The following is an 18140-nucleotide window of genomic DNA, read 5'->3' as shown; positions in this document are numbered from 1 at the left end:
AGTTGTTTTTATTCTCATTAAAGTCAAATACAGTCAAACAGGATAAAGCAATTCCACTCCTATCATAAAGCACAGGCAATTTTAAACTATAAGAATCAAACTAAATGAAATTATAACCATATATTGTATATACAGCTAGCAAAAAAATGCAGGATATCCAAAGAAGACTGTACAATGCCCAGTGCCTCTGCATACAAGTCTTTGGGGTTTTGAGAGGGAATTGCAATGCAGAGTGCTGGGCTCTCGTGTTCACATTTCACAGGTTTAATGTTGAGTCAAACCCACAGCACTGTGATTTAGCAGCAAACAGGTGCATAGCTACTATTTGTAGAGGATGTCATAGTGGCCAGGTCGGTAGAGGAGGAAAATCTTGGGCTCTCCATCTTCAGGGAAGATGTGGTGATTGACTGTTCCTCCCTCTCCTCTGTCCATGTACTCCACTTGGATGCACACATTAAAGGCCTGAGCCAGAGCTATGATGTGAATATGGTCACTCTCTTTGGACATGGGCTCCACCTCCTGGTCAAAACAGAAAGACTGACTGGATTAAATGTTGCAGAGTCATTGAAGAATAGGTAAACATAAAATACTGGATGAAATAAATAATCTGCAATAATTAAAATATCTAATTTTATCAATATAAATAAATAAAACTGCCTATAAGGGAAAGTTTAGATTTATATGTGCTGTGAGTGGTCCGATTTCAAATAAACTTTTTGCCTTCACTAGTTTATTTTAAATGGTCCAGCGGTGTGACAAATTCATTTTAAAAGAACAAATATTAATGACAATCAATTATTAAGGTTATAAAACATCATGCATAATAATTACAATAGAATTCGCTAAATGCTGTCTAAAAAAAGCATGCCACATTGCAGGACAGTATTGCTCTGCGATTATATCATATCATGATACTTACAAAAATGTTCCTCAATTAAAAAGCAATGAATGACCCTTTTGTTATAGAGATACTTGCCAATCTCCCAAAATGCACAGTGTAGCATAGTGTTACCTGTTGGCAAAATTCTCGAACAGTGCGGCCGCCCTCTATGAAATGCTGGAAAAAGTCTTCCTCTCTCTGCAGGTAGCCCGAGGTTACCAGCCGCATATACACAATCAAATAATCTGACACACTCTGCTCATTGAATGAGCTGAGCAGCTCCCCTACAGATGGCTGCTTGTCACATGTCTCAATCAGGTCCATGAACTACATTGAACGAGAGAAGAAAATAACATATACAAGAAAACTCATTAAGGGAAAGAAAATAAATCCAACTAGGTCTGAGAGGTAGTTGAAATTTGCATGCAACATAGCAAGTTGCATAGGGCATATAAATATATAAGACTGCAAATGTTATAGTCATTATTGCACATAATCAACCCTTCGTTAAATGGATATTCATTCAAAAATGAAAATGCTCTCATCATTTACTCACCCTCCTGCCTTCCCAGATGTCTGCAGAACACAAAAAAAGATTTTAAGAAGAATATTTCAGCTTTTTAGGTCCATACAATGCTAGTGAATGGTGACCAGACTTTTGAAGCTCCAAAAATCACATAAAGGTTGCATTAAAGTAATCCATATGACTTCAGTGGTTAAATACTTGTGTTCTGAAGCGATGCAATCGTTTTGGGTGCGAGAACAATCAATATTTTAATCCTTCTTTACTATAATTCACCTCTTTTCACGTCACATAATGTGAAAGTGGAGATTTATAGTAAAAAAGGACTTGAATATTGATCTGTTTCTCACCTACACCTTTACCACTGGAGTTTTATGGATTACTTTTATGCTGCCTTTGTGATTTTTGGAGCTACAAAGTTTTGGTCACCATTCACTTGCATTGTGAGGACCTAGAGAGTTGAGATATTGTTCTAAAAATACTTGTTTTTTTCTCAGCAGAAGAAAGTCATTCACATCTGGAATGGCATGAGTGTGAGTACATGTTGAGAGAATTGTTAGATTTGGGTGAACTATCCCTTTAAGCTCCACCTTAAAAACAGTGCTGACCAATGCTTTGTTAGCAACTGTTGTCATCGGGTTCATATTAGATGAGTTTTATGGAAATTATCAAAACATACAGTAAAATGGATTAACATAATAGTCACACAAGGTACCCAGAGAGAGTAAAGGCAATATGTTTGCCTTTTCCAAATCTTTATATCTTGAAAAGTGCTTGTTGTGGAATAAACTATTTGTCTGCACTCATTTCCAAATGAACGGGTACATCAACAACATTCAGTTATAGGAATTGTATCAGTTGTTACTGCTATCAAATTATACTTATTTCTTTTTATTTGACTGTGAGAAGTGTTTGCCTCAATTTTGATTCACCGCCTCTGCAGTTTTTAATCACTTTACTTTAAAGAATTTCTTTAAAGAAAAAAGGCAGATAAAAGATTAATTGAAGTGTCGCACTTCATTTAAAATATTTAGGTTTCACAGAAATGTCTATTTTCTTTGAGATGTTCTGTAAAGCTTGTCTGTGTGAAAAAAGTAACAAATGTGTGCTGAGCTTCTCAAAGGGTGCATTTTATTCCCAGTACAAAGGAGAAGGACTTACCGTGTTATGAAAATCTTCAATGGTGAATTCTGTAAAACCTTGGCTCACTAAATCTAGTTTACTCTTAGCAGCAATTGCCTTGAACCTGCCAAGTTAACGTAACCAATAATTGTGAGTTACAACAGGATCTTTCAGGAATGTGCCGAAGGCTATAGAAGCCATTTAAAGGGATCGTTCACCCAAAAATGAAAATTGTCTCATTTGCCTTCACTAGTTTATTTTAAATGGTCCTGCAGTGTGACAAATGAATTCTGAGCATATAAATATTATAAGTAATCAATTAATCAGGTCATAAAATGGGGGTCTGTGTACCTCAGTGAGTATTGATGCTACTACCAGCCCTGGAGTCACGAGTTCATATCCAGGGCATGCTGAGTGACTCCAGCCAGGTCTCCCAAGCAGGCAAATTGGCCCGGTTGATAGGGAGGGTAGAGTCGCATGGGATAACCTCCTCGTGGTCACTATAATGTGTGGTTCTCGCTCTTGATGGGGTGCATGGTGAGAGGTGCATGGATGCCTAGGAGAATAGCGTGGGCCTCCACACGAGCTACGTCTCTGCGGTAATGCGCTCAACAAGCCACATGATAAGATGCGCAGATTGACGGTCTCAGACGCGGAAGCAACCGAGATTCAAACTAAAATTAAATTATTGCTACAGTGCATTTTATTGGTCTGCAATTGTATCATGCCATGTTACTTAATAAAACTTTTCCTCAATTAAAAAAACTAAATGACCATTCTGCTCAAGATATCCTTGCCAATCTCAAAGAAAAAGATCCATATTTAAGTCCTTTTTTTTCTATAAATCTCCACTTTCACATTCTTGTTCTTTTGTTTTTGGTGATTTGCATTCTCTGTGGAAATCGCCACCTACTGGGTAGGGAGGAGAATTTATAGTAAAAAAAAAAAAAAAAAAGGACTTAAATATTGATCTGTTTCTCACCCAGACCTATCTTAAAGCTTCTGAAGATATATTACCACTGGTAATTTAACCACTGGAGTCTTATGGATTACTTTAATGCTGCCTTTTAGGGCTGTCAATTGGGCAGAGAAACTAAAGTCAAATTTTTACCTTGGAAAATATTCTAAATTCGAATTCAATTAGAATTTTAAAGTCATCTGATTTTTTAAATTGACATTATTTCCTTAGTCCACAAGAGGGCGCATACATACAGTTTAACCATACAGCACCATGTTATATTATTGCAAAGAACATTCTTGGCTGTTAAAAAAAACATTCCATTTTAAACTTAAGTGCATAAATTCCTATTCTCACATTTTAAGTCAAAAGTAAACCGATGGGGGGATGCTTCAGTAGGCAGTTCTGTGTTAACATGGTATAACACTTGTACTACTGCCACAGTATATACTACCAAAGACTCAAACTTCATAATAACAGAGATATACCACAGTGTTTTTCATTAATTACAGCTGTAAGGTAGAATTATTCCCAGATAGCAGTGGTATTCGGCTGAACTCAGCTCATGATCCCTGGTCAGGGGCTGTTCAAACAGACAGAAAATAGAAAGAAACAGAACGCTAGGATCTTGATACACAAATTTCCAACTTGAACTCCTTTACAGACAAACTCATTGCTTAATCTGAGAAAAGCTGATAAGAGAGCAAGACGCAATGGCCAAAGACCTCCACTTACTGTAAGGGGCTGTTCACACTGAACGCTTAAGCAACCATCCAGTTTACCATTTGTTTTTCTATGTAAACACGCAAGATGAACATCTTTGTTTCACTTTGTTTTTGTTTATACAGTGTCTTGTGCAGGAGCACTGTTTTTTAGATGCTGTAACAAGTTAAAAAGAACTTTATAACACGTCTCGAGACACTTGGTTTCTATTAATCTTTATTTTGTTGTGCTTCATTTAAACTTTTTAAGCACAAGAATGCGATCGGCCTAAAGTCATCACCAGTGCTTGATATATATCCAAAATTCGAAAGGGCAGTTTTAGTATTCGAATGTGGTAATTTTTCTTAAATTCAACTAATATTTAAATGTTAATTTGACAGCCCTACTGCCATTATGTGCTTTTTGGTACTTCAAAGTTCTGACCACTATTCACTTGCATCGTATGGACCTACAAAGCTGAAATATTCATTTAAAAATCTTCTTTTGTGTTTACCAGAAAGAAAGAAAGTCATACACACCTGGTATGGCCCGGGCCGCATTAATGCACGGGCTTACCATGGCTTAAGCCCCGGGGCCCGAGACAGCAGGGGGGCCCCGAACTCCAGTCGTGGTATTTTCCCATTCCGTATGTAAACGCGTTCTGCAGGAGATGCTCATGTTTACATGGAGAGGATGCGCAACGGCTAAACCCCTTCATGTAGCGCAAAATCATTGAGTGAAAACAGCTCTGACGACTAACAGGGGCCCAGCAAAACGATAAGCCCCGGGGCCCAGGACCACCATAATGTGGCCCATGAGGGTGAGTAAATGATGAGAGAATTTTTGGGTGAACTATTCCTTTAAGTTGACCACTATCACCTTCTCACAATTTCACATAAAATGAGTGCTCAGTGGAACTAAAACAATTGTGTTTATTCACTTCATTTGAACGAGGCTTGAATGAAGGTTACCTATGTAATTCTTTGCTGTCTTCAAGTAAAGACTCCAGATGTGAGAAGCCAAATGCTCTGTAGAAACAGTTTCCATCAGGTCGTGTTTTGCGTATAGATGAGTACTTCTTTTGCAAATCCTGTTAACATAACAGTTTACTTGGATGAAGGATACAAAGACAAAGGACGGGGGAAGTTGGGACATATTTGAGAATAAATAAACATTATATTCACTCTTCCCTCCAGTGTATGTGATTATAGTACAAATAGACTTCCACCTGGATAATGATAATTTATGGATAACATTTGGTTGAAGAGATAATAAACATTATGCTTCACTCTCTACTAAATTCTTGACAATAACTGTAAAAAATAATAACCCTTATTGATTTCATAATAAAAAAGTTACTTATGAAAAATTATGTTCTTACTCTTATCTTCTGCTGGTAAATGGCATCATCTTTAGCATAGTCCCTTTTAAGGACAGCAAGGTCCTGTCTTTCCGACACCAGAGGGATACTGGTGGCTATCTGGAATAACATTCAGGCTGGGTTAAAGACTGCAATTTTGCCATGCAATAATGAGAATCAATCTCAATCTCTCAATCGCTCTCTCGCTCTCTCGCTCTCTCGCTCTCTCTCTCTCGCTCTCTCAATTTCAATTTCAATTTCAAAGTACTTTATTGGCATGATTGTGTTTACATACAATATTGCCAAAGCATTAATACACATAACAGATAATGACAAGACAAACAATAATGATAAGATAGAATTAAAATAAGGTGTCAGGTAAAGAATCAAATAAAATAAAAAACTATAATAACAATATACACTATACAATACTATACAATATCAAATAAAATATGCATTTAACAAGACATTATGAACATAAGAAAATAAAAGTACTGTGAATGAAGTACATCTCTCTCTCTCTCTATATATATATATATATATATATATATATATATATATATATATACACACACACACAACTCTGGAAAAATATATATATATATATATATATATATATAAAAACATCAAAAAAGGTCAGAGTTCCACACTTTTTGCCAATAAATTCCCAAGGATTTTCCTTTTCCATTCATTAGTAATCATCTCTCACAAGGATAAATTTCTAGTGGATGAAATTTAAAAATATATTTATTCTAGGTACTTTCTTTCATATATTTACTTACACTTCTTTAAGAGTACCAATCCACTAACTGCATTGCAGAAACACCTTTATCTCTCTCGAGGAATAACCTGTGCATAGATTGTAAAACAACAACCAAACAAACTTAAAATGAGAACAATTACCTCTTGCTGAATCTTATCTTGCTGTGCTATTATTGCCTCATCATATGCAAGACAATTCAGCCCTGTCAGGGAACAAATACAATTAAGTGTAAACATTTACAAATCCCAAAATATGACCTCTCAACAGTCTCTCAATTGCAAATATCTTCCTTCCCTGAATGGTTAGACGTGAACCATTACATTTGCTATCACAAAGAGTGGAGTGGCTTTCTACATTTTGTTTGCATAGTGCAGGTTATTTCCACTGTCCATGAATGTATTTTAAACCTAACTTATAGGGAAGAGCGTCATCGTCTGTCAAACGTTTATACCAAGCTAATAATCACTTACGCAATGTTATTATTTTATGGACAGTGTAACAGCTGCTTTGAAACGTAAACAATGATTTATCAGCTATTGTTATTAGAAGGTTAGCAAACCACTGCCTGCTCTTCCGTTTAATTCCTGATGTTTTTTCAACTCAAAATAACATTAAAAGCAACATTTACAAACTGCAGCAACCAAACCTTCATTCTGGTACCAACTGCGGTAAACTAATCCTCACCAGCAGCATCTTTTTGAGAGATCTCCTGTGGTTGCTCCTCCGCCATGTTCCAGCTGATCAGTCATTTCCGGTCACCTGATCGACAGGAAACCCCTTCCGGCTGAGTATTCTTTACCAGAGTTCTTCTACCAATATTATACGTATTATGCAGCAGTCCCATAGATGTTCTATGGGCGGTACACTAGGAATGAGACCAGGTGCCGTTTTATTTAAATGGATGTCTATGGAGGGGATACTTCTGTGTGCTGAATAAGCTGCTTTTGTGAAGTAACAGCTAATATTTTATGAATTGGCCACCTGTCTGCTAATCTCCAACATGTTTTACACTAAACAATCCTTTTGGAATGGACTATGTGTGGTGTTTACTAATATAAAATCATTGTTTTATAAGAGAAGACACGGACAATTGTGCGACAGGATGCTATCAGTTTACGGCTCTCTTCATTAATTTGTATGGTATCCGCAAACGGTGACTTTCTGTCGTAACACGCTAGTTGAGCGTTAAGCTCTTGCCTATGGTAAAAAAAATGCTGAGGTTGTTATCTCAGAACAAAAGATCTATCTTTACCAGGGTACTACATTTGTTTACATTGATCAGTCATGCGTCAATACTTTTGTTCATCTTTAGAAACATTCACTTTAAGACTCAATAATCATGCAAAAATAATTGTTCAAATTAGTATTTGTCACATACACAAGTGTACAAACACAAACTATTTTACTATTCACGCCTAGCAGATCAATTTAAGGTGGTGTAAGTGATTTTAGCTGTTCTGGAATTTCCACAAGACTGAGCCATTGGATTAGACATATCCCTTTTTTCCAAACCCTCGCCCTCCAAAGATAGCATGGAGACCATCACCTTGCAGTTGTCAAACACAACAGTAGCAAAATAGCTCCCTCAGCTGACAACAGTTCTGAATCTGAATATGAAATTAAAAGGGTTATGAGATGCTCTTTTTTTATATAGTTTTAGTAGTAGTAAAGTTTTTTTGTTGCATTAAAAAAGTCATAATTTAGTAATATATGATAATTTTGCACAGTCTACGGCCCTCTGTATGAAACGCTCAGTTTTTGACTAAGCACCTCCTTAAAACTTTAACGTAAACACCACTGTTATGATTGGCTAACATCGTGCAGCCCCTCAAATAGAGATTTTTTTTTAAATTAAATCTGAAGAGAATGAACAAGCTTAACAACATTATAAAACAAAATGCGTGGGTTTACACATAACACACATCCAACACATTGCATCCGAATGTATTAAACTGTTTATCTCACCCACAACTGTTAACACTCCCACACTGTCTACACAGGATGCAAGAGTCGCTCGCGTCCTGTCAAAAGCAATAGAACCCATTATAATCAATGATGCTACCATGGAAGCCTCCGTAGCGGTGCGTCGCATTGTGCCGACAGTAAACAGATGTCCCGTTCCATTTTGCGCGGTGGATTTTCTACTGCCATCAACACAAATAAATGGTTTAAAAAGTTTGTTGACACGCCTAGTGTAGACAGCCTGAAGCCGTTGCATCGCATCATGTCAATGGATGTGCCTGCCGTTAGCAGGATGTTTTACCAACATCACACAGTCATGACAAATTAAATATTTATGAATGGAACTGTTTAGTAACAATTTTTGCAATCGCTTCTAAATGTTTTAACTGCCCCATCTTTCAATAACAGTTCCTTTGCAAAGCTTGAATCTATTATGAATGGTATAATGTGAGCTGAACATATAATCCACTCTAAAATACACTGAATTATCTGCTTTATCTACTACACTGTGAGACAATGCAAAATTATTGACAGCAAAGTCTTTCTAGCAAGTTAACCTTTGGAATGCTCTCTGGAGGCTTTTTCCATTCATGACAGTGCACATCTTATCTACTTGAATGGGGAAACACTGAAATCTCATAAACGGTTGGTCAAGATTACAATCAAAGAACATATTTCAAATCAGAAAGAAAATTTGACATCACTGGAATCATACATTTTTCTTCTTTACCTCAGATAATAGTTAAAAAAAAAAAAAAAGCATTTTTCCGGCTTGCATAGCTAATGCACATGCATGTTCTCAAGTTGATTGACAGGCAATATCTGTATCTAAAAGGTGATTGGCTCTTTTACATGTAAGGTGGGACTTATTATATCCGTTGACCATTGGGGTGTTCCAATTTCTCCCATTCATTTTAATAGAAGTTGCCCATCTCTAATAAATAGTCACATCAAAGTCTTCTGATTGGCTGATTAAAGAATGTGTCCATGGCCCCGCAGCCACATTTTTGTTTGCCGTTTACACAGTCTAGTGCTGTCAGTGACCGGCGAGATATCTTTCAGGGATAAGTACAATTTTCTCCATACCATTCCATAAAAATTACAGCACCTTTAATTACTGAAATCAATAGATTTCAATTCAAAGACCTTTAAAATGTAAACATGTTATGCAACTAGCTATTGTTGAACAGCACTTTATTCTTGTCTGACAAAATAAAATAGGCCATGTATGTCATAGACAACAGTAACACACACAAACACAATTTAAGATTTAAATAACTATTTATTTAAAATGTAAGAAACTCCATGTAAGGAGAATTGAATCGCCAATGACGACATTTCATTACACAGTTATTAACATCAAGCAGACAGATCAGTGTATTGAAGACCGGAGTGGTTGGTGGAAAGTAAACAGTTGCATGAAGAGGTAAGCTGGCTGGTTCAAAAGAGATATATTGTTGCACAATTCAGGTAATGTTGAAGGTCAATGACATGTTTGTCCCAACATGTGTTAAAAGCAATAAAATAAGACACGCTGCTTTCAATCTGTGACAGGTCAAATCACTCAGAGTTAGCAGAACCCTTCTTTTTGTAGTTTTCCAGGTTTGCCAGAACCCACCCAGCAGGTCCGAGGATGGCAAGAGTAAACAATGTCAGACCAACTGCTGTCTCCTGTGAAAGGACACCAACAGACAAAGAATTGTCAGATAAACTTTTGTTACATTAGTCAAAAAATTATATTGAATATATTCAGAGTGAGGAGTTAAATAGTAAAAAATGATTCAATAGAAAGGCCCAATCTATGTATTACTACAAAAAGTTAAAATAAGGGCATTTTAGTTACAGTGTGATGGCTAATTTTGGGCTATTTTGTTTTAAACCTTCATAACAAATCACAAATATTTGATTTTCTAATTTTTCCAACGACCCTTACAATCCTCAATGTTTTCCATAAAACACTCGTTTATTTACTTCTATAACTAGGCATTTAATGCTTAGTTATAAACTAGATAGCGTTTCTTTCTAGTGCACTACAAAAAATATACGGCCCAGCTGTCAAAAAAACAATCCTGATGAGGCGCTATTTCACAACGACCTAAATAACAGCCAAACGCCTTCCTTTAGCCCAAAACCACTATCAGTCCAACAATAATCCGAAAATGTTATTCAGATCTATTCACAAATAGTGTCTGGATTTGATGTGATCTGAACTGATGCTGCGTGTTTCTCGTGATCAAATACAGCGAGACTAAAGGTGAGTGCAAGGAGATCATGGCGTCCCCATCTCGAGGCTCAAGAAAACGATCTGCTCTGTACTGTATACTTACAGCAGGACCAACAGCGTCCTTGGCTGGACGTGTTGCGATGTTGGCTCGCTGGGTGATGGTTGATCCCCGCAGAACCGGGACGGCTCGGATCCTAGCGATTCCCCGCAGTAGTCCCGACATCTTGAATCTCGGCTTGCGAATGTGTGTAATGAACAGGAACCGGAAAAACTCACCGGAACTCGCGGCATGAATTCAGCAAGGGATCATGGGAAACATCTTTATGCATTGGGGAGTTGTAGTAAATACATGTATGTCCATGGTAAGAGTAAAGAAGCTTCTATACTCTTTGGTTGTAGTGCGTGCGTGTGCGTCTGTCAAGTGGCCGCCGCCGCCAATATTGCCCGGCAATACTATATTTATCCGTTATTTCGGCTTCATTAAATTGCATTTTTTTTTTTTAGGTCTGGTAGTTCTAAAAAATAATACACTGTGATACAGTACTTACTTTACCTTTCGCGTTGTGATTTGTCAAAATCAATTGGTTGCCCTCCCTGCTGCTTAACCGAATTGTGCTCCTTCAGAGCGGCCGTATTTCCCGCCAGGAGAAGATGAGAAGCGAATGTGAGAGGATAAAGTAGCTATCTGTAATGCATATTGATTATTTGTTTGTAGGGTATTATAGATTTAGACTTTTACCATGTCATTTTAAAAGTCGTATTATTCTTAAATGCTAACTTTTAACTCGTACATGTGTAGCATAACCAGCGAGAATGGGTCAGGAGTAATTTAACAAAACGTGGATTGTCATATTTAACGTTATGTAAATTGCTTACTATTTTGGCAAATGTTGGCTGTTGATAAGCTTTTGAGCATTTTTGTATGCAGTAGTGAATAATGCTTGCTAGGTTGGGATGCGTCCTCCAGTGGTCGCATTTGTTGTACTCAATCGTCATCGAGGCTGTTGACAAATGCGACCGCCGGAGGACGCATCCTTCCAAACGAGACACAGCCATGGTTTTAGCATGAAAAGCGCACGTGCAGCTCAGAAGAGCAGTTTATTTCTTCAAAAGGTTTGTCAAGGGATGGTGTCAAGAAAACATTTTAAGTGACTTGAGGTGGGCGATATTCTGATGACATCGACATACGGACATGAATGTGTCAACTGCCAACCACAATACATGTTCGTGTATCCTTGCTATAGTGATGACGAAAAGTGCCGCCGTTTGGTAGCTAATGTGCAGTTGTAGTCATCGTTAATTGATTTTGCATTATTTTTCATTTAAATATGCACTTGTAGAGTGAAGACACCTAAAGATGCTTAAAATTAAAACGGAGTACAATATTTCACAGTACAATATTTACTTATATCGCCCACCCCTAAAAGTGACAATTCCAAACATAAAACTTAAAGGTGCAATATGCAATATATTTACTATACAAAAGCACAAGATAAATATGATAAAGCAGTATCATAATATGTTATCAGAGATTTAGGAAACATGCTAAATTGAAATACTGACTTTTCTGAAAACAATGCTGCAGCCAGTATTTTCAATTTTGAAATTGGGCCTGTGTGATCCCGCCCATTGCTTATTTCCCACCCGGGTTGCCAGATTTGAAACAAGTTAACGGGCAAATACAGCGCGCTGCAGCCATGGAAGCCAGCAATACGGATCTGCAATACAGCTTACGTTGTTAATTATAAAAATCCACATGAGATGGTTTATAATTTGAAAACAATAAAAACATTGCAAACGTATACATTAGCTGATCAACTTACAGTGTAAGGCTTGTCACTTGCTGTTGTCAGTTTTCCCGTTCATGTTGCGTGTCCTCGACCTAGCAACCCGCGTGAGCTTCGAGTCTGGGGAAGAGGGCAGTGTTGCCAACTATTTTCAATGGAAAGTACCTAAAGCCTGCTCGAAAAGTAGCTAAATGTCGCCAGATGACGTCATGCGTCATTAGCATATTAATAACGTCATCGCGTCATATTTGCATTCTGCCTAATTTGTCGGTACTGTAGCCTACTTCAGTTTATAATAACGGTTATCTCCCCTAAACCGTGCTCATACTGTTTTTATATAAGTATATAGCCGAATGTCCAGTAAAACGGTTCTCAATTACATATTTTCTGTTAGACAACGGAACGGAACTTAGCTAACGTTACATGTTTATGAGTTTGAAGAAGGTTTATTGTTGTGTTTGGATAAGTAAAATGTATAGAGTCTGTAAATATACGATCTGAAGTCGGAGAGTTCAGAAACCGAACCGGAATGAACTAAAACTCTGATTAGTAGTGAATATAAGCTCATGCCAAGAAAAAACGGTCAAATTAAATGTTTTGAATTAAAACAAAGGAGAAGGCAGCTGATATGTTTCACTGATTGGTTCCTGCTAACACAGCGTCCACATGCACAGCTCATTCATGTCTATGTCCGCTGGCGTGCAGTCAACGGAATGTGCTGCTCCTCTCAGCCGCTCACTGAACAGAGCAGACGCAGCAGGGAAGTAAGACCTCACGCTTGCAGTACTGGCGATATTTGGAATTTGGAAAGTTGCTAAGGTTTGTCCAAAAAGTCGCTAGATTTGTCGCTAGTCGCGTTTTTGAAAAAATGTCGCTAAAGGGGTCTGAAAAGTCGCTAAAAATAGCGACAAAGTCGCTAAGTTGGCAACAATGGAAGAGGGGGCAGGGGAGACAGCCTCCAATATTTTTCATTTGGACTGCAGTACCCATTCTAAACGCTTGATGTCAATGGAACACATTGCTCCTTTAATGAATGCAGTAAGATACAAACAGTAAGAAGCAACTAGATGGGTACATTTCCTGAAGAAAATGTGAGTGGTGCTTGCCGTGGCAAAACTCGTCAAACAGCATGTTGTAACTGGAAAAGAACAAAAATTGTGGTCATAAATAAACCAACCCAGAAGTCTGTACGATTTTCTGGTGCAGAAATATGTGATTTGTTACTCGGTTGCTAGGGGAAGCCCGTGTGGTTGCTATGCAGTTACCAAGGTAATACAATACATGGCTCCTTTCCATCCTGAGTGAAATAAGTCAACCCGGAAGTCTGTAGTGTTTTCTGGTGCAGAGATATGTGATTTGTTGCTCGGTTGCTAGGGTAACCCCATCTGGTTGCTAGGCAGTTAGCATAGTGATACTAATGAAGTGTCCTTGCCATCCTGATTGAAATAAGTCAACCCGGAAGTCTCTATGTTTTTCTGATGCAGAGATATGTGATTTGTTACTCGGTTGCTAGGGTAACCCCATCTGGTTGCTAGGCAGTTACCATAGTGATACTAATCAAGTCTCCTTGCCATCCTGATTGAAATAAGTCAACCCGGAAGTCTCTATGTTTTTCTGATGCAGAGATATGTGATTTGTTACTCGGTTGCTAGGGTAACCCCATCTGGTTGCTAGGCAGTTATCATAGTGATACTAATCAAGTCTTCTTGCCATCGTGATTGAAATAAGTCAACCCGGAAGTCTCTACGTTTTTCTGATGCAGAGATATGTGATTTGTTACTCGGTTGCTAGGGTAACCCCATCTGGTTGCTAGGCAGTTACCATAGTGATACTAATCAAGTCTCCTTGCCATCCTGATTGAAATAAGTCAACCCGGAAGTCTCTATGTTTTTCTGATGCAGAGATATGTGATTTGTTACTCGGTTGCTAGGGTAACCCCATCTGGTTGCTAGGCAGTTACCATAGTGATACTAATCAAGTGTCCTTGCCATCCTGATTGAAATAAGTCAACCCGGAAGTCTCTACGTTTTTCTGATGCAGAGATATGTGATTTGTTACTCGGTTGCTAGGGTAACCCCATCTGGTTGCTAGGCAGTTACCATAGTGATACTAATCAAGTCTCCTTGCCATCCTGATTGAAATAAATCAACCCAGAAGTCTCTCTGATTTTCTGGTGCAGAGATATAGTTACTGCTAAACGGTTGCTAGGGTACTCTGTGTAGTTGCTAGGGAGTGGCTTGGCAGCTGCCAATCATGAATCTCCAAAGGCTGCTTGTCAGTATGAATGATATAAACCAACTCCCATGCCTCTGTGACATTCAGAATGGAAGATATCCCTCTATGGATTTTGGTTGTTAAGGTGCTCGACAATGGTTGCTAGGGAGGGGCTAGGAAGTGTTGAAGTGATGCATGATTGGCTGTTTGCTGTCCCGAGTCAAACGAGACCACCCTTGTGTTTCTATGACACTTCTATCCGGAGATATCCCTTTGATCTTTTTCAATAGAAGTGTATGGGACTTGTTGCTAAGGTGCTCTTAATGGTTGCTAGGGCGTGGCTTGATAGCTTCACAATGATCCAGAGAGACTGATTGGTTGTCTGAGTAAAATGAGCCCACCCCCTCGTCTCTATGACACTGTGATCCAGAGCTATGTTCAATACAAATCCCTATGCCTTTTCATTTCATGGGCCGTCCTACACCATTATAAGTCAATTGGGGCATTTTTGGGCAGCTCCTGCCCCCAGGGGTGCAACTTTTACCCCATATTGAGGTATGCTCTTACAGAGCCTGCCAGCCTCTTCAAATGTGGCAAATCACACGTTTCTACGAAATCCTCGCTTGGAGCTGTGACGCGTCAAAGTTTGTCTCAATGTTAAGTCTATGGGATTTTTCGGCCGCTTTTTTGCCCCTGGGGCAAATACCGTACCCCGATCGCTTATAAAAGTCATAGCACATGTGTCCTCAATAGGCCGTTCGATTTGACACCTCATTCGTGGGTCTACGCCAAACGGTGCGGGACGAGTTAGGTGCCGAAGTTTTGTTAAGAGATATAAAAATAAAAATAAAAATATAATAAGTATGGAGATTACAATAGTGATGCTTTCAGCACACTAGATAGGTACATTTCCTGAAGAAAATGTGAGTGGTGCTTGCCGTGGCAAAACTCGTCAAATAGCCTGCTTGAAAAGAACAGAAATTGTGGTCATAAATAAATCAACCCAGAAGTCTGTATAATTTTCTGGTGCAGAAATATGTGATTTGTTACTAGGTTGCTAGGGTAAGCCCATGTGGTTGCTATGCAGTTAGCAAGGTAATACAATACATGGCTCCTTTCCATCCTGAGTGAAATAAGTCAACCCAAAAATCTGTACTGTTTTCTGGTGCAGAGATATGTGATTTGTTACTCGGTTGCTAGGGTAACCCCATGTGGTTGCTAGGCAGTTACCATAGTGATACTAATCAAGTGTCCTTGCCATCCTGATTGAAATAAGTCAACCCGGAAGTCTCTATGTTTTTGTGATGCAGAGATATGTGATTTGTTACTCGGTTGCTAGGGTAAGCCCATCTGGTTGCTAGGCAGTTACCATAGTGATACTAATGAAGTCTCCTTTCCATCCTGATTGAAATAAGTCAACCCGGAAGTCTCTACGTTTTTCTGATGCAGAGATATGTGATTTGTTACTCGGTTGCTAGGGTAACCCCATCTGGTTGCTAGGCAGTTACCATAGTGATACTAATCAAGTGTCCTTGCCATCCTGATTGAAATAAATCAACCCAGAAGTCTCTCTGATTTTCTGGTGCAGAGATATAGTTACTGCTAAACGGTTGCTAGGGTACTCTGTGTAGTTGCTAGGGAGTGGCTTGGCAGCTGCCAATCATGAATCTCCAAAGGCTGCTTGTCAGTATGAATGATATAAACCAACTCCCATGCCTCTGTGACATTCAGAATGGAAGATATCCCTCTATGGATTTTGGTTGTTAAGGTGCTTGACAATGGTTGCTAGGGAGGGGCTAGGAAGTGTTGATTTGATGCATGATTGGCTGTTTGCTGTCCCGAGTCAAACGAGACCACCCTTGTGTTTCTATGACACTTCTATCCGGAGATATCCCTTTGATCTGTTTCAATAGAAGTGTATGGGACTTGTTGCTAAGGTGCTCTTAATGGTTGCTAGGGCGTGGCTTGATAGCTTCACAATGATCCTGAGAGACTGATTGGTCGTCTGAGTAAAATGAGCCCACCCCCTCGTCTCTATGACACTGTGATCCAGAGCTATGTTCAATACAAATCCCTATGCCTTTTCATTTCATGGGCCGTCCTACACCATTATAAGTCAATTGGGGCATTTTTGGGCAGCTCCTGCCCCCAGGGGTGCAACTTTTACCCCATATTGAGGTATGCTCTTACAGAGCCTGCCAGCCTCTTCAAATGTGGCAAATCACACGTTTCTACGAAATCCTCGCTTGGAGCTGTGACGCGTCAAAGTTTGTCTCAATGTTAAGTCTATGGGATTTTTCGGCCGCTTTTTTGCCCCTGGGGCAAATACCGTACCCCCGATCGCTTATAAAAGTCATAGCACACGTGTCCTCAATAGGCCGTTCGATTTGACACCTCATTCGTGGGTCTACGCCAAACGGTGCGGGACGAGTTAGGTGCCGAAGTTTTGTTAAGAGATATAAAAATAAAAATAAAAATAAAAATAAAAATAATAAGTATGTGAGATTACAATAGTGATGCTTTGCAAGCACCACTAATAATAAGTATGTGAGATTACAATAGTGATGCTTTTCAAGCACCACTAACAAGTGGAGACTGTTGGTACCTCCTTACCCAGCAGTGAGAGTTTGATTGGGTTAGTAAATAGTTTAGTAAGATAAATGAAGTAAATGTTCAAAAATAAGTTAATGATTATTATCATTATTATGATTATTAGAATCATTAAACCCAAAAACCCCTTAAAACAAAACCTATATCCACGCTGTTAATTTACAATTTAGGCATAATGTCTACATACTGTGTAGACTCATCACAAACGATTTAGTAGCAAGGTCTCCTCTCTCAGGGATGCATAACATTTGAATGCATAACATTCAGCCAATAATCAAATCTTTAACTCAGTGACCAAATCTTTTATCCTGATTGTGAAAACTACACAGAGCTTAAAAGTTGACAGCAAGACTTAACAGGTGTCGGAAAACCCATAATTTGCTCCACAGAACCCTTCACTTAAAAACATGTAAATGGCTGAAGTCAATATGATGAATTTATATCTGTAAAGCACTGAAATGGGGTTACATAAGGCATAAATTATATCTTGCAAATTATACATGTGTTACAGTTTTGGGGGAAATTAGCTAAAAAAAAAAAAAAACAGCTATTTTTAATTTTTGTGTTAGGGCCAGTAGAAATAATCCTTAATGTTGAGCCTTGCCTGACCAATTAGAGACAACGATGTGGCGCTAATCCCCGCCCATTTTAGGATTCACGCAATATGTTGTATGGATTAAATTTAAAATGAAATGTTTTCAGTTGAACTTTCATGAAGCAATGTTGTTCTTTTTTTGTTTTGTTTTTTTACAAACAGATTGAGATTTCGGTGCAATTCTTTGAATGAAAGGCTAAATGTTTGGCATGGAAATTACCTTTCAAGTCATGGAAAAATCATGAAAATTCATTGTTTGAAAAGAGTTGGAACCCTGTGTTATGTAACAGTGACACCGTGCTTTAGTGCTGCTCGTATGGTTAAATGGTTACTGAACAATCTTATGTTACATAATTATATTGGTTAGTAAATTCTTACGAGCCAAGCAAAACATGTTATTCAGAGTAGCACCATTTTTTATTTGACGGTCATAAGAAGAG

General features: G+C 38.4%; 2 protein-coding genes across 2 annotated transcripts; both read right to left on the bottom strand.

Annotated features, from left to right (window-relative positions):
- On the bottom strand, window positions 1-7086 carry LOC127627746 (ubiquitin thioesterase OTUB1-like). The gene is made up of 7 exons (XM_052104272.1): window positions 6993-7086; window positions 6449-6510; window positions 5567-5665; window positions 5157-5275; window positions 2565-2649; window positions 1013-1207; window positions 1-519 (listed from the first exon to the last, which is right to left on the bottom strand). The coding sequence occupies exons 1-7, from the start codon at window positions 7036-7038 to the stop codon at window positions 322-324; spliced, it is 804 nt and encodes a 267-aa protein (XP_051960232.1). The 5' UTR covers window positions 7039-7086; the 3' UTR covers window positions 1-321.
- A 2446-nt stretch (window positions 7087-9532) lies between these two features.
- Window positions 9533-10765, bottom strand: LOC127628093 (cytochrome c oxidase subunit 8B, mitochondrial). The gene is made up of 2 exons (XM_052104776.1): window positions 10598-10765; window positions 9533-9941 (listed from the first exon to the last, which is right to left on the bottom strand). Exons 1-2 carry the CDS (start codon window positions 10715-10717, stop codon window positions 9831-9833), a joined length of 231 nt encoding a protein of 76 aa, XP_051960736.1. The 5' UTR covers window positions 10718-10765; the 3' UTR covers window positions 9533-9830.
- Window positions 10766-18140: the final 7375 nt, after the last annotated feature.

This window comes from Xyrauchen texanus, chromosome 34 (genome assembly GCF_025860055.1).
Source record: "Xyrauchen texanus isolate HMW12.3.18 chromosome 34, RBS_HiC_50CHRs, whole genome shotgun sequence".
Lineage (NCBI taxonomy): Eukaryota > Metazoa > Chordata > Actinopteri > Cypriniformes > Catostomidae > Xyrauchen > Xyrauchen texanus.
This window is presented reverse-complemented; position numbering and strand designations above follow the sequence as displayed.

Coding starts and splice junctions, on each gene's coding strand:
- LOC127627746 (XM_052104272.1), bottom strand. CDS start 7,038: ATGGCGGAGGAGCAACCACAGGAGATCTCTCAAAAAGATGCTGCTG. Junction 5,276..5,566: donor TTTACCAGCAGAAGATAAGA/GTAAGAACATAA, acceptor TTATGTTAACAG/GATTTGCAAAAGAAGTACTC. Junction 2,650..5,156: donor GACAGCAAAGAATTACATAG/GTAACCTTCATT, acceptor TTAACTTGGCAG/GTTCAAGGCAATTGCTGCTA.
- LOC127628093 (XM_052104776.1), bottom strand. CDS start 10,717: ATGTCGGGACTACTGCGGGGAATCGCTAGGATCCGAGCCGTCCCGGTT. Junction 9,942..10,597: donor AGGACGCTGTTGGTCCTGCT/GTAAGTATACAG, acceptor GTCCTTTCACAG/GAGACAGCAGTTGGTCTGAC.